This window comes from Nicotiana attenuata, unplaced genomic scaffold (assembly GCF_001879085.1).
Source record: "Nicotiana attenuata strain UT unplaced genomic scaffold, NIATTr2, whole genome shotgun sequence".
NCBI lineage: Eukaryota > Viridiplantae > Streptophyta > Magnoliopsida > Solanales > Solanaceae > Nicotiana > Nicotiana attenuata.
Window position 1 is genome coordinate 405,913 of NW_017670604.1, and position 20,153 is coordinate 426,065.

General features: G+C 37.7%; 1 protein-coding gene across 4 annotated transcripts; it reads left to right on the forward strand.

Moving 5' to 3' along the window:
* Window positions 1-540: 540 nt before the first annotated feature.
* LOC109241438 lies at window positions 541-19,706 on the forward strand. Of its 4 annotated transcripts, XM_019408178.1 has the most exons (15): window positions 541-1,038; window positions 2,285-2,394; window positions 3,453-3,515; window positions 3,626-3,818; window positions 3,986-4,090; window positions 4,193-4,317; window positions 4,400-4,976; window positions 6,653-6,718; window positions 6,827-6,972; window positions 7,050-7,121; window positions 14,789-15,070; window positions 16,676-17,009; window positions 17,088-17,240; window positions 18,605-19,141; window positions 19,241-19,706. In XM_019408178.1, the coding sequence occupies exons 1-15, from the start codon at window positions 778-780 to the stop codon at window positions 19,427-19,429; spliced, it is 3,213 nt and encodes a 1,070-aa protein (XP_019263723.1). In that variant the 5' UTR covers window positions 541-777; the 3' UTR covers window positions 19,430-19,706. The 4 variants fall into 4 exon arrangements, with proteins under 4 accessions (XP_019263723.1, XP_019263724.1, XP_019263726.1 ...); XM_019408179.1 differs by lacking the exon at window positions 6,827-6,972 and having other exon boundaries at window positions 7,045-7,121; XM_019408181.1 differs by lacking the exon at window positions 541-1,038 and having other exon boundaries at window positions 2,291-2,394; window positions 3,658-3,818.
* Window positions 19,707-20,153: the final 447 nt, after the last annotated feature.

Sequence of the window (20,153 nt, forward strand, 5' to 3'; positions counted from 1 at the left end):
AAAATAATTCCGAGCCCACTGAATGCACAATGTGTCCTTAAGGAATTTAATCCCCTCACTGTTGCCCAAGGTATACAGATTAATTCCTCCCAGGATAGAACGGAATAACTATTCTGTGATAGCGGCACTTCAAATCACAGAACTTCAGCGAACTCAACAAACGGAGCAAATCACTCTTGACACTTATGTTTATTTAGAAAATAATGCAACAATGTATAAAAGAGGGGAGAAGATTTCAGATTTTCCATGTCTGATTTCATGTCTTAAAAATGAGGCCAAGCCTTTAAATTTACAGACAAAGGAAGGGTGATATAAAGAGTGCAATCTAAAAGGTGTCTCTTTCATTTCTCATTCACCCCCTTAATAAAAACGCAACAGTAATATCATAAAATATAGTACTAGAATTATAGCCAAACATTATTTAACAATTATAGAATCCGACAAGTGAATTGACGCGTAACGGTAAAGTGATCAAAAGACACAAAGTACAAGATCTAGAAAAGATGATGCAGAGAAGATCTAAAAGAAAAAATTATTAGAAAATTCCTTAAGTAAAATTCGGGAGAAAAATATACTTTTTCTTTTTCGCTTATTCCACAGAAGTTATTTACTTTTAGGCATATTCTTTAACGATAATATTCTGATTCGGCATCCCATTTCCCCCGTACAGTCGGCACTTTGCACGCCAATCGCAACCACAAACCGCCGAGATATTTTAGAAACAGAGACGCCGTTGTCCCGGGCGGTTAATTAGAGCGTCATTAGGGTTAGCGGACTATGGAGTCTTTACAACGGAGAGTAGAATCATGGATCAGAGGCCAAAAATCAAAGATCCTGAAAATCACGTGGCCACAGCAGTGGAAAATGGTTGTGCGGTGGCCTTGGGCGGATGACAGAGAGCAGAGGAAACTGATTCAGGAAGAGTACGAGAGAAGGAAGAAGCAACTTCAGGAACTCTGTCTTGCTGTTAAGGCTGAATCTGTTGCTGATTTGCAGGATATCCTTTGTTGCATGGTGCTCTCTGAATGTGTATATAAGGTAAATTTTGATTTCCCTGAAAATGTGTTAGTGGAACGTTCAATGCAATGTTTAGAATTAACAGTGCACTGTTAATGATTGCATTCTATGCAGTGCCTGTGTTTGTAATTAGGCGGCTTAATAGAAATGCAGGGAAAGAGTTTATGGTGCAAATTAAGACACATTTCAATAAAGATATATGTTCGCACTCTTCTGCGGATAGGCATGAATACCTATAACGCATTGGTACTGAAAGTTTTCAATGAACTTCCTCTTTACTTACCTTCTAATTGAGCTCTAATAGATTTTTAATTACATCATAATGTCTCATTTAAGAATTGGAACTATGAAGACAATAAAATGAATATTTCGAACTATGGCTTAGAGGACACAAACTTCTAGAGAAAAAGTGATGCAGATGCAGTTTGCGGCCCTAGCTAGTGCTTGCCTAACTTAATGAGGGTAATAAAGTGGGAGCAGTGTTCTCAAAGGCAAATGATATAAAAGCTCCAAGGATATGCAGGGCTTTAAGTGTGAAGTACAATTAAAGCGTGATTTCAGTTCAACACAGTCTGACCCCAATAGGGGTGCAACTTGGCAGTGCACTAGTAAATGGTCCACGTCTTCTCCTGATCATCTGCACATGAAGCAGCATTTTTTAATTGTATAATTACTAATATATTCATAAACAATGTTTCTGTAGAGATTAACGTGTACTTTAGCATATGTATTTGTTATTTAACATTGCTGTATTCAAGATAAAGCCTGTACCTTAGTGGCACAAAGTGTGACCTAAGAGAGTCTAAGTGTCTAACCTGTGCCGCACCTAATTTCAGGGCTTAACACGTTTAGGTGGGTGATGTAATCAAGTTAAAGATAAATAAAAGCTTCACATGGATCATGAAGGGAAGCAAAGACATGTGGACATACACGCCTATAACACATCAGTTAGACACTTACTGAAAGTATTCAAGGAGCTTTCTTACCTGCTGTCTGAGCTCTGATAAATTTGTAATCACGTTCATGTAAGATTTGCAAAATTGAAGGCAACTCTAAGTTTAATACGAATTTATCTAACCAATAGTAAGAGGCCACAATTGTGTGTGTGTGGGTGGGGGGGGGGGGGTTAGATGCAAGGGGCCGATGGCCTGGCTTAATGAGGGTAATAAGCAGGGGGTAGTGCTTTATTGTTTTTCAAATGGAAAATATTGAAGTAGTTATAGACTCATTGTTTTTGCTTACAAAATCTGACATCCTGTCATGACAGAGACCTGCTGCTGAAATGGTGCGGGCAGTGAATAAATTTAAGGCTGACTTTGGAGGAGAAGTTGTTTCCTTAGAGCGCGTTCAACCTTCTTCGGATCATGTTCCACATAGGTTCTTTTAGATCATTGTCATCATTTTGTTATTTTCATTTATTTATTTATTTATTTTATTCTGTTTGTTTCTGTTATGTTGGTGGTATTTTGAATTGGAGTTAACTAGTTAGAGCCATTATTGAACACCTTGTATATAAAGTGGTTTGTTTATTTGTAAAATGTTGATTAAGTTCAAGAGTTGGGCATTCAATGGCTTTATTAGATGTGAGAACTGGTAGTGGATGTCATGCAAACAAATCTTTGTTGCATAGGTTACTGCAGATGGTTTTCTGTCTTACTTGATAGCTGTGGCTGTTTCCTGAGAAGTAACAAGGAGAAATATTGTGACAATAATTCCTGGAAGATGCTTGATGTGCATCTAAGTTGTAATGTCATTGTTTAAAGATATGATGAAAACAAGTTCATCCCTGAGTGCTCTAAGTAGGCATAATATATTTTGCACTCTTTTTCTGTGATGGTAAAATCAGGACATAATGGATGTTTCAATCTTATTTCAGATTCCTTCTAGACAGATGAAATCGAATTTCAATTTATCTATGCGTCCCCAACTCTTTTCACTCCTTTTTGACATCTACACGTGCTTGCAATCTTTCCTTTCCACTTTGTGTGGCCCTGCTACACCAATGGGTTGTTGAGTGGGTTAGGGAGGGGGAAGGGTGATGGTTCTTGGTGTGTTAGTCAATGTAGCTGGTAAACGAAAGAAGCTGCTTTCCTTTACCAGAATTTGATTGCTCAAAATTCAGTTCATGTTCAATTACCATCTCTTTGCAGTTATTTTTGTTGCATCTTCTGAGCTTATGTTTGGTTTAATGCCTCCAAAAAAAGAAGAGGAAAGGTGTGGTTTGATGTGCAAGGTTTTTAGACATGGAAACTACACTATTTACAGCCTTCTCTGCCCTTCCAGGGTAGGGGTAAGGCCACGTACATCTTAATTTCCCAGACCCAACTTGCGGGAAATCACTTGGTTTGTTGTTGTCATTGTTATTGAAGCTACACTATTTTTCCCTTGCATCTCAGTGCTTTTATTTCTTATTTCCGTATTTTTCTTTCTTATAGGTATCTTTTGGCGGAAGCAGGAGATACATTATTTGCTTCCTTTATTGGGACCAAGCAATATAAGTAAGTTTGCACGTCTCTTTCAGTTCTGATAGCAGGCGTCTGTATTTTTTGTGAGATACGTTCTTTACACTTCCATTTTCTTTTATGTCCTTTTTTTTTTGGTTATGAAGGGATGTCATGGCTGATGTGAATATATTTCAAGGTGCCTTATTCCATGAGGATGCTGTTGAAGATATTCATGGACTTGAATCTATGGAGTCTGGTCAGGTGGACACTCAAAGGAGCAACATAGAGAATCATTCTAAACTTTTGGAATCTAAAACTAAGCCAACGAAGTTGACTCCAAAACCTGCTGCACATAGGGTATTAGAACTCTCATTTGCATGTTATTATCGCGTGTTTACAACACACACACACACACACACACACACACACACACACACACACACACATATATATATATATATGGTGTCTTCTAGTTTCCAATTTTCGTTTTTCGCTCTTTAAATTTTGGCAGCTATTGTCCTTAGGGTTTCATGGCACGTGCTAAAGGCATACCCGCTCTGGAGCTGTACAGGCTTGCCCAGAAAAAGAAACGCAAACTAGTATTATGTGGCCATTCACTTGGTGGAGCAGTAAGTTGGAGCTTGCTTGGGCAGTGACATTTGCTCTCGTGTCATTGTACGTGTCTCAATTATTTTTTTTTGGAGAAGTTGATTTAGGTGTTGTTTTTACAGGTAGCCGTCTTATCAACCCTTGCGATTCTGAGAGTTTTTGCTGCTTCATCGAAAGAGAATGAGAAAGTTCAGGTGAAGTGTATCACCTTTTCCCAACCACCAGTCGGAAATGCTGCATTGAGAGAGTGAGTATGAAATTAATCTTTCTTGTTATTTATAAAAAAAAATATATATTTTCTGGCTTCTGACCTGATTTTCTCTCTCCAGATATGTGAATGGAAAAGGTTGGCAGCATTATTTCAAAACCTACTGCATTCCAGAAGATTTGGTGCCGCGCATCTTATCTCCTGCTTATTTTCATCATTATAATGCACGGTCTCTGCCAATACCTTCTGATGGTGGAGCTTCATTATCCACGTCAACATCTAGTGAATTGTCGCTACTGAAGCAGAAAACTGAAAAAGCAAAAGATAATGAAGGAGAGCAGCTGGTGCTGGGTGTAGGTCCAGTGCAGAATTCCTTTTGGAGGCTTTCAAGGCTTGTGCCCTTAGAGGGTGTTAGAAAGCAGTTGTATAGATACAGAGGAAAGAAAGTTGAACCTCTTGAGACATCTACTACTGATTCTGTTTCAATGCCATCGGTCAATGATATAACTAATACCCCTCAGTCTCTTGAAATTCAAGAAGGTTCTGATGGCATTTCTCTCCGACCATTACCTACGGATGAAGACATTACTGGTGAAGATAAAATGGGTAAATCTGTAGCGGAAAGTAATACCAATAACGGGGACAAGAAGGGGTGGCGCCGCATGCCGTACTTACCCTTGTATGTACCATTTGGGCAGGTTGATATACCATCTATTTTGTTCTTCGGTGCTTTATTTTATTCTGATTATTACATGCATGACTTATTATGCTTTCTCTGCAGTTTTTTTGTTTACTTCTGATACATGACTTCTATTAACTTATTATTTCTTTTTGGTTTTCTTTTCCTCATTCTTCTGTTCCCTTCTCGTAATTTGTTACTCTGTTTGTTCTATTTTATATGGTATTCTTTCCGTCTTAGTCAATTCTATAAAGAATGATGCCTTTCTATATTTGGGAACTCTTTACTTTGAACTTCCTTTTTTATCCTTGATGATGACATGCTTACTTTTGGTAGCCAAATTTCTTCTTTCTTTCTTAAACTCTGTCCCCAGTCAATATAGTTTTGTAAAGAAAAAAGGATTATTACATCTTGCATTAGTTCTCTGCTCGTGGAAGTTTTAAACTTGCTGTTTGTGCTGGTTGTGGTAATTTTAGTGTTGATTTTTTACTTTCTTTTCTCTCTTTTATCTTTTGGATTGGGTGAAATCTTCCAAGGTTAGGGAAATGTGGTAAGGTTGCATTCCATCTTGGAGTAGTGACACCATGCGTCTCCATGATATATGCTAAATTTATTTGCATGAGGCGCTAAAAAGGTAGATGTTAAGATTTAATGATCTAAGCCTATAAAGGTGGATGTGCAGTCAGTGTTATTAAAAGTCTTTGGTTTGTCGCTTAAAGTGGTGAACAATGCAAAGTGAGGGCTTATTGCTCCATGGGTAAAGCGCATTGCTTTAGAGAAGTGTGCGTTTCAAACAATGACACACAAAGTGTTCCAAAATAGAAGTGGTCGGTTAATTGAATCTCAGTTTTGAATAGTTGGATTAATATCGACACTATTTTATTTTGGATGCTGAAATTAGTTAATTCAATTGCAATATGATTCTTATCATACTAAACAGTATTTTTTTCATTTTTCATAAATGTGCGATTCACTTCAAAGAAGCGTGTGCTTCACTTCACTTCACACTTTTCACTACAAGCCCACGGTTCTTGTCGCTTTTTTGCGCGTTTCGCTCTGGAAAACACTGTGTGCGGGGTCATACAAGATGGATATAACTAGAAATGATACGGAGGGTGCTAGTAACAGGCATAGAGGATATACTAAGAGAAGGTGGTGCATGGTATGATTTGGCTATGATCTGCGTAGACCTCTAGTGCTCCAGTTTGTAGGTTTGTGACTTTATGGTGATTGAAGGTGCTAAAAGGGGATCAAAGAAATCTAAAATCACATATATTTTCTCTAAAGACTTACTATCTCTTCGAACTAATGCTGAATTGACTAAGAGTAGTACACAGTAGAAGCAAATGATCCATGTAGGCGATACAACTAGTTAGGATTAAGCTCAGTTGTTGTTACATTTACATTAGGCCCGAGAAAGGATTGTATGATATCTAGAAAACTTCGTTCTAGTTTTAGAGAACCCTTTATTTGCTTTAAAACAATCGACTCACCCATATTGTAATGAAATAGGCCCTAAAGATAGCAGAATGTATGGAGGAATTTTTATTATCGACCCCCACTAGTTTGGAGTTGAGATGTAGTTCTTTCTATCTCGCCATATCAGCATGGGCTGGTCTAATGCCAAGTTATTTTTTGACTTATTTACCTTATATATGTAACATCTGGTCTGTGCTAAATATGCGATTTCAACAGCTTTTTCTCCTGGGGAATTCATCTGTGGAGTTTCTCTCTGGTGCAGAATACTCAAAATTGACATCGGTATGAGTTCTATTTACCTTTCTTTGAGTTTCAAATTTTTATAGGTTCTTGGGGTTTAATAAACTCAGTGGGGATGTCATCTCCTCACATCCTCCTCTTCTTGAAAAGGCGGAAAGGTTTAAAGTCTCTCAAACCAGTGGAAAGATGAGTGAAGTCAAACATAAAGGCAGTGTATTGTCTATTTATCCTTATCCCTCCACAAGCATGAAGCGAGAAAACCCTCTGCTTAACGTTTCTGTCTTGGCAGTCATGCTGTAAGAAGAAATATCTGATGCCTTTTAGTAGTTTCTCATTTTGGTTGCTTCTTATGGCAAAGACATTTTCAGGTCAGATCTGTACTTGCTGAAGTAAGGGAAAGATTTCAATCGCATTCGATGAAGTCATACAGATCCCGGTTTCAAAGGTAACATGTTATATCATTTGAATTTAAAAGTTGGCTTTATCCACCCCCCTACGTGAAATCATGAGAGGTGAGAATTATGTGGTCACATTATGTGGGTGAATTCGTCGTCCTTGTGGGGCACTCGTAAAGTACCTTTGCATGATTTAGTTTCTTTATTCAATTATCGTGACTTTTCTTGATCAGACTGGAAAATTTTCTGCAATCAATTTAGTAGAGTTTCTCAAGTTGATGCTTCAAAATAATGGTTGCTAAGTTAATATTTCTTACTGTTTGAATTCCGTGGTACAGTCAAACTTCTCTATAACAGCCTTGTTTGCTCCGTATATTTTTGAATGCTATAGCGAAGTGGTGTTATATAGAACATATATTATAACATAACATGCAAATTGCTTCCGAATAAGTTTGGCTTTATAGTGAAGTGTTGTTATATAAGGATGCTGTTATAGAGAGGTCTGACGGTATAAGTCTCCTTTGCATTTTATAAACACAAAAAATAGTATATTAAATTTATGTTTTGTAGGAATAATGTAGTGGCTATAGTGTGACATTGCACACACACAGAGACAAAGATATAGAGATAGAGAGAGAGGGATGGAGGGATTTGGTTCAGATGATGATTTGTGCTAGTAATTGGAATCCACACACAATTTGTTAAAGGAAACCTTTACGAATATCTAAAATAGGTTAATAATAGTAACAAGCTTTTCAGATCTTTTCACTACTTCTACATTTTAAGTTCACGTTGTGGCAGTTTCTCTGCTCATGTATGTTAAAATACTTTCCTGAACGCTTAAACTCACTTGGTACCCCATGTTCACTTGTGGTTGCCCTCGTTTGTCTATTGTTGTCAATGTGATAGTTGTCAGTCATAGTACAAGGGATTAGAATATACTTTGTTTCAAATGAATACACTAGTGGTATTCCAACACATGCAATCATGGGGTAGTTTCTCTCTCTTGGGAAACGAAAAAACCATTTAACTTCTTTGTTCAATTCTTCCCTCCGGCAAATCCATCTGAATATTTCCTTCTAATCTCCGGCGTATTTCTGTAAATTTCTTCTCTTCTTCTTCCTGATCATACCCATAGAATTCAGCTTTCTGGTTTTTATCTTCCTTCGGTTTACTCGATTCCGAACATCTTTTCTTATAGCATTTTCTTGCTCACTTCTCTGTCTAACTTCTTGTGTCTTATTTATCTAACATTCTTCACGGAGTAACTTAAGCCTAGTATACAGTGACGAGAAAGGTGAAGGTGGTAGTAAAATAGACATCATGGGCAGATCTTGTTTCTTCTATGCTGAAAACAGATCTTTTGAAGCGGTGGAGTTGAGCGAAAGTTGGTATGAAGTGGTTGAAAGACGTAAAAATTTCATTAGTAGATTAACTTTCGACAGAAAGAACTTGTTAGCCCTCTGCTGTGTTATGGAGCAAGCCTCCGTCAAGAATGAAAAGAAGTGTAGAAGGTTGAAGAATCATAGTCAGTTGTATTCATACTTCTTCTATAAAAATTTGAACAGTTTTGAAAGATATATAAGAGTGGTGGCAACGAAAGGAAGTAGCAAGGTGGCCATAATCATCCCAGAAAACAGTATTGATGAAGGATGGTGTGATTATGCAATTCAGAATCAGATTGTTCATTCAGGCAGGGGCAAAGCAAAGCAGGGTATTCAACAACAACAACAAAGGAGCGTCAATGTTAGGAGCTATATGCAGACATCAGAGAAAGAAAAATGGCCAAAGATGAGATCAAGATTATAATGGATGGTTCATTGAATAAGAACCAATTCAGAATTTATTCAACCTCAATTCGTAGCAGAGTAGAATATCATAGAAAATGCTTACTGGGTTATTTTAAACAAGATGGGATGAAATTTATTCTTGTCAGGAAATACAGGAATGGGCCAATAAAACTTGGAAAGTTCCAGCTGGTGTTCTGACCAAGGAATTGGATGGTGAATATGTGCTATTTAAGTTCCCATCTCGGAGTGAAGCAGAGAGAATCAAAATGGGGAAATGGATGTTTGATGGAAAGGAGTTGAGGTTGGAGAGGTGGTCCTTTGTTTCTACCCGTCATAAGAAGAATTGCAAACCCAAACATGTTTGGATCAAGCTTATGGGTTTTCCATCACATTTGTAGTCAGATAATATCTTTAAAGCAATTGGTTATAGATTTGGAGGTTTCCTGGGTATAAACAAGATACCAGATATAGAAAACATCTGAAATGGGCTTGAATCTGTGTTAGGATTCCAAAGGATATACCTCCGGCAAGTTTGGAGTTCTTTGTGGACGATTTGCTATTCACAATCCCTGTCTGGGTGGAATCTTCATCCTGGGTGGACGAAGCTGACCGGAATTTGGTAAAGAGTTGCCGGATATTCCCCAGAAGTCAAACAGTCCCGAATCTGAGCAATTAAGGACGTCGTGCTTTCCCAGTGAAGGGGTTACGCATGATTTTCGCATGCCAGACAAAGGAGTTATGCGTAATATAAATGCCAATCTAATTCAGAGCGACGTGGCGGGGAAAGGGAAAGAAGTGGTGAAAGAAGTGGGTGCTGGTCCATCACTGATAGGGGAGCCTAATATAGGGAACCCTAATAAATATTTTGTTGGGCCAAGTCATTTTAAAAGAGCAGAAAGACGAATAGGCCCAAAATGAGAAGAGAGCTATTAATTCGAATGGGCCAATAAAAAGAGAAAATAAGAGAAAAACTATTTACTGGCCCAAATGGGTCGATCCATGTATTAATATTCAGAATTCTTTCAGCCCATTGGAGTCAGAAAGCCTTTCTGATCTCGATCCTCTTAGAATTGAGGTGGAATCAAATCAGATGAAACAAAATACTTCGTTAAGACCAATGACCAATGAGAAATTTGAACAAAGACCATGAAGAAGAAACTGGTGTTTTGAGCAATTTAAAGATTGTCTATATATAGGGAAGAAGACACCAGTCAAGTTTCATTTGACTCGGAGCATGTAGAAGAGTCAAACATGGGAAATGATGAAAGCGAAGATTGGGTGCTGGGTCTTTTTTCAAAAAGTGAAGATGAGATTGCATCTCCTATCTCTGTGGAGCCGATTGCGATTGTCAAAGCCCTGGACACTTTGAAGTTACCATGGGAGAATAAGGCGACCGATATGCAAGAGCGATTGAATCAGATGGAGGTATCAAACTGGCTGAAGAGGCATATTATGAAAATTAGCAAGCAATTGGGGATAAAATGTGTTGAAGAGGAGGATAAGTTGTTTGATTTGTTGTCATGTATTGGGAATAAAAGACCAAATAAGCAACCTTCTTCCCCCATCTGCTAACAGTACTACACCTAGTAAGAGGGGTGAGAGGGAATTAAAAGCTCTGGTAGCTTTCGGGGTTGGATTTAAAGGGGAATCCAGTAATGGAGGAAGATACAGGGGTAGGAGGGTTTCAACAGACACTCAATGAAGTTAAAAATCATCTGTTGGAATGTAAGATGTTTAAATCACAATAAGAAAAAGGAGATGGTGAAACTTTTACTACGAAAGTGGAATGCCGACATAGTATGCTTAACAGAGACAAAATTGAAAGGGGTGGATCCCTCTTGTATTCAGCAGGTTGGGGGTCAAGATGGTCAGACTGGATTGAGATAGAAGCACAAGGGCAATACTCTAGTACTATTATGCTGGAAGAGGGAAACTCGGGTCTACAATATGCTTTCACAGGAGTGTATGGACCATGTAACAGAAAAGAGAGGAAAAGGTTATGGAAAGAACGGGCAACTGTAGGTGGAATTGTAGAGCAAACGTGGGCTATTGGGGTGACTTTAATGTTATCAGATTTGAAGAAGAAAGAACAAGTAGAGCCAGGAATACAAGAGTAATGAGAGATTTCTCAAAATTCATAGTTGACTTATCTTTGATAGATCCTCCTTTACACGGTGGCTCATACACTTGGTTCAAAGGTTTTAATGAGTAGAGTAGACTGCATCAAGGACATATAGATTTCTATTATCAGAGGGATGGGATGAACACTTCAGGGCTATCAAGCAAAGAGTCCTACCTAGAACTACATCTGATCACTGCCCCATTTTACTGGAATGTGGAAATTGGGATAAAGGAAAAGGTTACTTTATGTTTGAGAATATGTGGTTTGAACACAAGGATTTCTCTAATTTAATAGATTCTTGGTGGAAGTCATATGATGTTCAAGGAGATCCTGATGTCATTCTTCCAAAAAAACTGAGCTTGTTGAAGGCATATATTAAAAAATGGAATAAAGAAGTATTTGGTAGTCCGGAAACAAAGAAGAATAAGGTTTTAGAAAGGTTGGAACAAATAGATCATGGGTCAAGAGAAAATCAGAATCAAGAGCAATTAGAAAATCAAAGAAATGCTGGAATAATGGAGCTTGAAGAAGTAGCAAAATGTGAGGAAATAAGCTAGAAGCAGAAGTCTAGATGCTTATGGATTGAGCAGGGTGACAGAGACACAACTTTTCCATAAGCAAGCAAATGCTTACAAGAGGTTCAATTCTATAGACAAGTTAATGATAGAAGGAGAACTTGTGGAATATAATAAGATCATAAAGGAGCACATCCAGGAAGTTTATGAAAATCTAATTACAGAGAAAGAAACTTGGAGACTTAGTTGGGAAGATGAAGATTTAAAGAAGCTGTTAGAGGAAGATAGGGAGTGGCCGAAGAGGCCTTTTACTTTAGAAGAAGTTGAATCAGTCATCAGTTCTGCTGATGGAGACAAAGCCCCAGGTCCACATGGTTTTAATCTGTATTTTTGGAGAACCATAAAAGAGGATGTTTGGAATGCTGTGACTGACTTCCATCAAAAAGGTACTTTCATTAGAAGTTTGAACTCTGCTTTTATAGCCCTGATACCAAAGAAGAAAGAAGCAGTAGAAGTGAAATATTTCAGGCCTATTAGTTTATTAGGTAGTGTTTATAAGATTTTTGCTAAGTTGTTGGCTGAAAAGTTGAAGGTGGTCATTGACAAATTGATATCTCACAATCAGAATGCCTTTATAAAAGGTAGACAAATAATAGATGCTGCCCTAATTGCAAATGAGAGCGTGGAACACTTTATGAAAATGAAGACAAGAGGCGTAGCCTGTAAACTTGACCTTGAGAAGGCATATGGTCATGTTAACTGGTCATGCCCGATCAACGTCATGAAGCTGATGAACTTTGGAGGTAAATGGCTTGAATGGATCAGATTCTGTATTTCCACGGTTAGATTCTCAGTTCTCATTAATGGAAGCCCTCATGGCTACTTCAAATTCCAAAGAGGACTGGGACAAGGTGACCCCCTATCACCTTGTTTATTTGTTTCGGTTATGGAGATGCTGAGTAACATGCTGAAGAAGGCTGAACTGCTGGGTTGGATCAAAGGACTTAATGTTGGAAGAAGGAATGGTGCAAATGTGATGATACCTCACATACTATATGCCGATGACACTTTGTTATTTTGTGAGGCTGAAAAGGAACATCTTCTATATCTCAGAGAAATCTTATTGGCTTTTGAAGCAGTCTCTGGGCAGAAAGATTGGTCAATTTGGTGAAGAGCAATATTTATAGCTTCAATGCCGATGACAATATAGAAGAACTAGCAAATATTCTAGGATGCCAAATGGATAAATTCCCTACAGTTTATCTAGGATTCCCCCTCGGGTGAGAAGAAATGACCAAAGTGTTTGACAAAGTGTTTTGGATAGATGTGCTAAAAAATGACTCCATGGAAGAAGCAGTATCTATCATTTGAAGGCAAACTAACTCTGATAAACAGTGTTCTGGATGGGATGCCCTCCTGCTTAATGGCTTTATTTCCTATGCCTGCTGCAATTGAAAAGAAATTGAACTCCATGAGGAATAAGTTCCTATGGGATGGAAATAATGAATGTAAAAAGATTCACTTAGTCAATTGGCAGACAGCTCTCAGAGATAAAAGAGGAGGAGGAGGAGGCCTATGTGTCAGGAACTTGAGACTTCATAATAAGAGTATGCTGTTCAAATGGTTGTGGAAATTTCATAGTGACAAAGAAGCAGCTTGGGTTAAAATAGTTGAATCTATTTATGGTAGTCGTCAAGGATGGAATCCCCCCTTCAATAGCGTGTATACTAGAGGGGGAATTTGGAAAGAGGTTTGCAAATTATGGGAGGAGTTCAAGCAGTTTACTAGCTTGGAGGTGGGGAATGGAAGAAAGATTAAATTTTGGAGTGACTTATGGAATGGTGAGGAATGTTTGAGAAATAAATTTCGTGTTTTATTGAACTGATGTAATAATAAGGATGGAGTGGTGGCTGATTTCTTCTCAGATTCTGGCTGGCAGATGTATTCTAGAAGGAATTTAAATGATTGGGAGATGGAAAATTTCTATCAGATGCTTTCTTAGTTGAGCTCTATCCACATTGATCATAATAAGAAGGATTCATTATTGTGGAATGCTAGTAATGACAGAAAGTTCTCAGTCAAAAATTGTTATAATTTGTTAAGGAAGAATGCAAGTCACTGGGAACCTAATTGGCTTTGGAAAGTGATTTGGAGGAACAAAGCTCCTGTAAAGGTTGCATGTTTTGGTTGGACTGCAGCTTGGGAAGCTTGCCTTACCCAAAATAATCTTCAGAAGAGAGGCTTTGTTCTGTGTAGCAGATGTTATTTGTGTGAAGAAGAACTGGAGACTACTAATCACCTTTTCTTGCATTGTAGATATGCTAGACAGTGCTGGGAGCTTTTTTTCAATTTATGTGGGAGTTTTTGGACCACGCCTCAGAATGTCAGGACCCTTTTGAATGGTTGGCAGCATCAGAAGACACATAAAGCACTTAACATATTTGGAGAACCATCACCTTTTCTTGCATTGTAGATATGCTAGACAGTGCTGGGAGCTTTTTTTCAATTTATGTGGGATTTTTTGGACCATGCCTCAGAATGTCAGGACCCTTTTGAATGGTTGGCAGCATCAGAAGACACATAAAGCACTTAAACATATTTGGAGAACCATACCTCTGCATATTCTGGATTATTTGGCTAGAGAGGAATAGAGCTTGCTTTGATGGGCAGAAAGATCATATTTCTAGAATAAAAAATAAGTGTCTGCACAATCTATTTCTTTGGTGTAATAGTAGTTTGGTAGATAATATTGATCATTACATGGATTTTATGGAGTTACTTAGAAAATGTTGTAATTAACTGCATGGATATTTGTACTCTTTTCTGGTATCATCTTGGAATTCAGTTAATATACTAGTGGTATTCTCCTTTAAATGATTTCAGATAACATAAACTAGAAAAAGTTATACAATATTAGATAATGAGTTTATCGCAAGAATATCTTTTGAAGATCAAGAAAGTCTGATCAATTGGAGTGGAGGTTTCCAACTGTCTTTCTTAGTTGAGGGCGCTGATGAAACAAGAATGTTTTAATACCATATGTGCCAACTTTGTGGTAGATATACTCTTCTTGTTAAACTCTATGTTTTAAGATGTTGAAGTAACTTTCTTCGGATACCCGTTTGTCCCTTCTTTTCCAAAACCATATAGAAATATGTTGTGGTTGGATGTATCTTTTTTTTTTCTTTGCTGTTGTATATTTTTGTATTTATATCTATTTATTTATTTTTACTAATTAACTTTGTGCAATATGATTTTTGATGGTTACCCCACTTAATTTTTATTTACAGAATCTATGAACTTTGCATGAGCGATGACACAATACCTTTCTTGGGGATTGAACAAATGCAGCAATTCCCACAGTTACAGAAATGGTTAGGCATTTCCGTCGGTGGGACTGTTGATCTAGGGCACATTGTGGAGTCCCCTGTCATCCGTACTGCCACTTCACTTGTTCCACTCGGATGGAGTGGTATTCCTTGTGGGAAGAATACAGATCCTTTGAAAGTTGACATATCTGGTTTTGGGTTACATCTGTGTACACTTGTTGAAGCTCGAGTAAATGGGCGCTGGTATTCCCTTTATCCCCCTATCAAATCCATGATTACCCTCATTTCTGTAAAATTTATTTTGACCATTTTATTATACTGATTTCCTTCTATAGCTTTTATCTGATTGTTGAATTTTTGTAGAATTAACTTTTTATTTTGTGAAGTAGCTGTTTACCTTTCAATGGATCTTGACACACTGAAGCTGAATCCTCTTGGATTAACATATGTTTTTTCAATTTATGTTTGTGTTCTGGAGCTCTGTGCGAATGTTTTAAGTGGCTTGTTTTCCCCGCCTTTTGGATCAATTCTCCATATGGAGCGATTTATGTGTCTTCTATGGAAAGTTTTTGAGTATAAACAATGTTAAAGGGCGGAGGTGCAGGGCAGGGTATACATAGGCTGGCAGGACATATGCTCTAAGCCATGGGATGTATGTCCTATGATTTCTTTTATTATTAAGAATTAAGATGGACATAAATGAGAATATATTCAACTATGAAACATTACAGAATACACATTAAAATTGTGTAAAATTTTGAAAGCATTAAAAATTTAAGTTGACTCTCTAGGCAAATAATATATGTATGTAATGATCTTCGAAGTCTCAAATTCTTAATTGTAGAACAACATAGTATTATATAGTTATTGTGAAATATTTAAAAGAAAATGTTCTGTGGCGTATAGAGGCATAAAGTGTTACATATGGTCAGCCCTAGCAGTAAAAGATGCATTGGGCAGACATTACACCTATTGAGGCATTAGTTGCATGAGGCTTAAGCCCTATGATCAGTTTGGGGCATTTGTAGGATTCCTTGCCCATGCATAAGTCCTGTGGCAAGTCTCAACTGTTGATTTTAAAACATTGTTTAAAGGTGAAAATCCAACGTTGTATAGTTTCTTGTCCAAGATTCCTACATGAAAAGGATACTTGTAGTATCTTCATGATGAGTTTTATTCTAGAGAATTTGATTTTTGTAGGTTAGTTTTCTTTGTGAAACTGAAAAATGCATCAGTTTAATACAGTAACATAGGTCATCATGGGTTCTATCAGAGAGGGCATTCATGTGTAATGTCATATCTTGTTATGTGTAAGAGCTGTGTAGAAGTTTCCTTTGCCAAGAGTCAAAATATGTCTTTACTTCTTGAATATGAAATGTAGTAGGACATTTGTTCTTTGTCATTCCCGTCCCGTAATTGTTATTAAAACTTGTTCTCTGCAATCGGACTTTATGCCGAAGTGTTTATCATGTTTCTGCTCCTTCAGTTGATTGAATGATTGTTGGAAATGAGACTTTATCCATTGATCAGCTTGGTAGACCATTGGCTCCTACAAGGCCAGTCTTGATTGCCAATAAAAACGATCCAAAGTAAATGGAAGTTCCAATAAGTAGTTATTTATATTCTTTAGGAGTTCTCTGTTTGATCATGCTCCTGAATCAGTCAGTTTTCTTCTGGCCTTCCCCAACGACATGTTTAATGGATATTATAAGTTGTGATTACCAGAGAAGTTAGTAAGTTATATTGGTAATAAGAATTGCTTACCTGATGAATGCCTTTAACATTTGAGAAGATACGTTATATGTGTGTTTCAGTGAGATTATATTTATATTTAAACTTTAAATTTAGGTGTTCAACCTCCGTGGAGTCTTTTCCTTCACCCCCAGCTCACTTACCAGATCATGGAGAACAACCAGAGGTTCAAAATATGCGAGTACTAGTTGGAGCTCCATTGAGACGACCCCCTAAGCACCACATGGTGGAGGATATACCTATGTTTTCGTCAATTGATTCATCCTACGTTGATACAAAATTGAAGCAAAACGTGTCCAAGGTAGAAGAGGGGAATTTCATACTCCCAGATGGTTTAGATGATTTCGTCATATACTGTACAACTGATTTTTCTACCGTCTGGAAAGAGGTTAATCTGAGAACCCGTAGGGTTAGGTTAATTGGTCTTGAGGTATGATTGGTTTTAAATTAGACTTGAGACAGATGAAGTTTTAGATTTCTCTGTAGTTAATACTTGTGAATTATGTAGGGATCTGGTAAAACCTCTCTTTTAAAGGCAATTCTGGATCGAGGCCGAAGTGTTCGCACTGAGAGTATTGAAAATCTACATGCAGACAATGATGTTCAAGAGGGAATTGCCTGTGGCTTGTGCTATTCTGATTCAGCTGGAGTTAATCTGCAGGTTCCTTTAACTCGTCTGCTCCATCTCTCTTTTCTGGGTGGTGCTTTAAATATGGAAGACTCATATACCTTCCAAATGTTGTGTTGCTAATTTTTTTTAAGATCCCGTCATCAGCTTTTTACCCGATTGGGATGTGACTCACTTCCTTCGTCCCAAAAAAGGTGACCCATTTCCTTAAGTGGCAAGTTTTTCTCTCTCCAAAAATCCAAAAGCAAATACAACTATTTTTTAATTTTTTGAATTTGATGGGACATCATTCAAATTAACTTCACTATCTTTACATTTCTAAGTGTATTTTTAAACATTTCTCTACCGAACTTACTGAATAAATTTATTCTACCATTTTACTCTTGATCAGTGTGCATGTTAAAGTAGGTTACATATCGGGGGTCGGAGGAAGTAATTTTGCTGTCAATTCTTCGGAACTGTGAACTCTTTCTAGAGGAACAGATTCGTGCACAAAAGTTAACCCTGATCAATGAAATATCTGGACAAACTGTTTAGAAAAATATAGTGAACCTTTGGCCCCAATAGCTTTAGTCTAGTGGTAAGAGCGCAACTCTTACGCGCACGTCACAGGTTCGAAGGCTGGCCCAGACAAAAGCCTAGTATTTAAATGGAAAAGGATAGAGGGCGGCACATTATTTACCTAGTTTCAAACAATGCGCAAGCCGACCTTCAGGGATTTCTCGGTTACCAAAAAACAAAACAATAATACAACAACAACAACAACAACAACCCAGTGAAATCCCACAAGTGGGGTCTGGGGAGGGTAGTATGTACGCTAGACCTTAAACCCTACCCCAGACGAGTAGATAAAAAAAAAAACAAATAATAATAAACCTTTGAGAGAAAAGAGGAAAATCTTAGTCCTTGTTCAAAAAGAAAGGAAAATCTAAGTTTATGACAAGTGTTAGTGTAACTTTGAGTTGAGTTCTTTTTTAGGAGAAACATTTCTCTCTCAATCTATTTATGTATGCTCAACGTTCCTGTTATATGAAACTTCGATTTTACATTTTTTTCCCCTCACTTGCAAGTTATGTCTTGGATGCCATTTTACCTGAAAAACATACATGGTGAAACAGAAGACATCATACATCTTCCCATATTCAAAGCAAGCACCTTATTGCAGCAAGGTTTTGGAAAAGGGGGAAGAGAGCAATCTTTCTTAGATATTTTGGCTAAATTTTCTTAGAAACAGTCTTAAATGGAAGTTCGTTAAGAGCTGCTTAAAATTGTCACTTCTCACTTTGTCTTTCTCCATGGATGGTCATGTACTCATTTGGTCGCTTTATTTGTCATTGCTTGGATTTATTTGTTTTTTTTAAGTGCTCAAAATTTTGACCCTCTATTTTGTTTTATAGAATCTGAACATGGAGGCAACACATTTCAGGGATGACCTGTGGAAAGGAATTCGCGATCTCAGTAAGAAAACCGATTTGGTTATACTTGTGCATAATCTATCTCATAGAATTCCTCGCTACAGCGACTCGAATGCTTCACAACCACAACCTGCCATATGCCTTCTCCTAAACGAGGCAAAATCTCTTGGAATACCTTGGATACTTGCCATAACAAACAAGTTTTCTGTCAGTGCACACCAGCAAAAGGCAGCTATTAGTGCTGCTCTGAAGGAATATCAAGCATCTCCTAGCACAACTGAGGTTATCAACTCATGTCCTTATGTTATGCCCAGTGCCGCTGGTGCTCCTCAATCTTGGTATACAGAAGGGAAAGATCACGAGGGAATGAATGGTGCCCAAAAGTTAATTTTTGCTCCACTTGAACTTGTCCGGAGGCCTTTCCAGAAGAAAGCATCTATTCTCCCCGTTGATGGTGTATCTGCTTTGTGTGAGCTTGTCCATCGCGTACTTAGGAGCCATGAAGAAGCTGCTTTGCAGGTAAGGAGTTGAAGTGGAAAATAGACTTCTTAACCCCCCCCTCCCCCCCCCCCCCACCATCCCTTGTTCATGACAATGTGGTGGTTTTGTTGTCTCTAGGAGTTTGCCAGAGATAGGCTTTTTGTGGAATTGGCTCGAGAGAGAGCAGTTGCTGCAGGTGCAATTCAAGATTCTCAGGCAAAGGCCAATTCTCTGAATGCTGCCGCTGTTGGTGCTTCACTTGGTGCTGGTTTGGGCCTTGTATTGGCTGTTGTCATGGGTGCAGCGTCTGCTTTGAGGAAGCCATAAATTCTTTACCTTAGTCGGTCTTGTATATATAGGCATTTTTTCAATTTTATGACTGTACAAAATATATATATGACGCATTGGTTTAAGTAGATTCTTTGTGTATATTTCTTGGGCCTCTCTATGGTTGTCTGTCAGCAGAGAATGAAGATTTAAATTTGGATTAGTGCGACGATATCCTTGTAATTTTGTGGGACTCTGGTTTGCTAGAACTCCGATAGCCAGTTATGTACTTGTTTGTTTGTCCATCAACGTAATAAGCCAGATGCATTAGCCTCAATATTCAAAATCTTCACTGGTAATTAAGCAACAAGTGAAAATGGGATCCGTCCAGCACAGTCAGGGGTCGTTTAGTAGGATGTATATGGAAAAATAATACATGTATTGGGTTTGGTATTATTAGTTCCTTGTTTGCTAGTGTTTTTCAACCTATGTATAACTAATAGCGAAATTACCAGTTATGTAAGCCCATAAGTAAGTTAGTACAAAATTAGTCAATTCATAAAATATTACTAAATATTGGCCAATTAGCTATTTGTGGCAAAAAAAAAAAAAAAAAATCAAATTTTTACTTTCTTTTGAGCGGGTGTTGGAATAGATTGGGTACATCTTAAGAAGTTTAAATCTCAGTTTTGGGATGATTTGGTAGAGTTTTAAAGTGGGTTGAATTGAAAACTCGAAGTAGAAGATGAACATGGAAAAAGATGATATATGCATCACATGTATC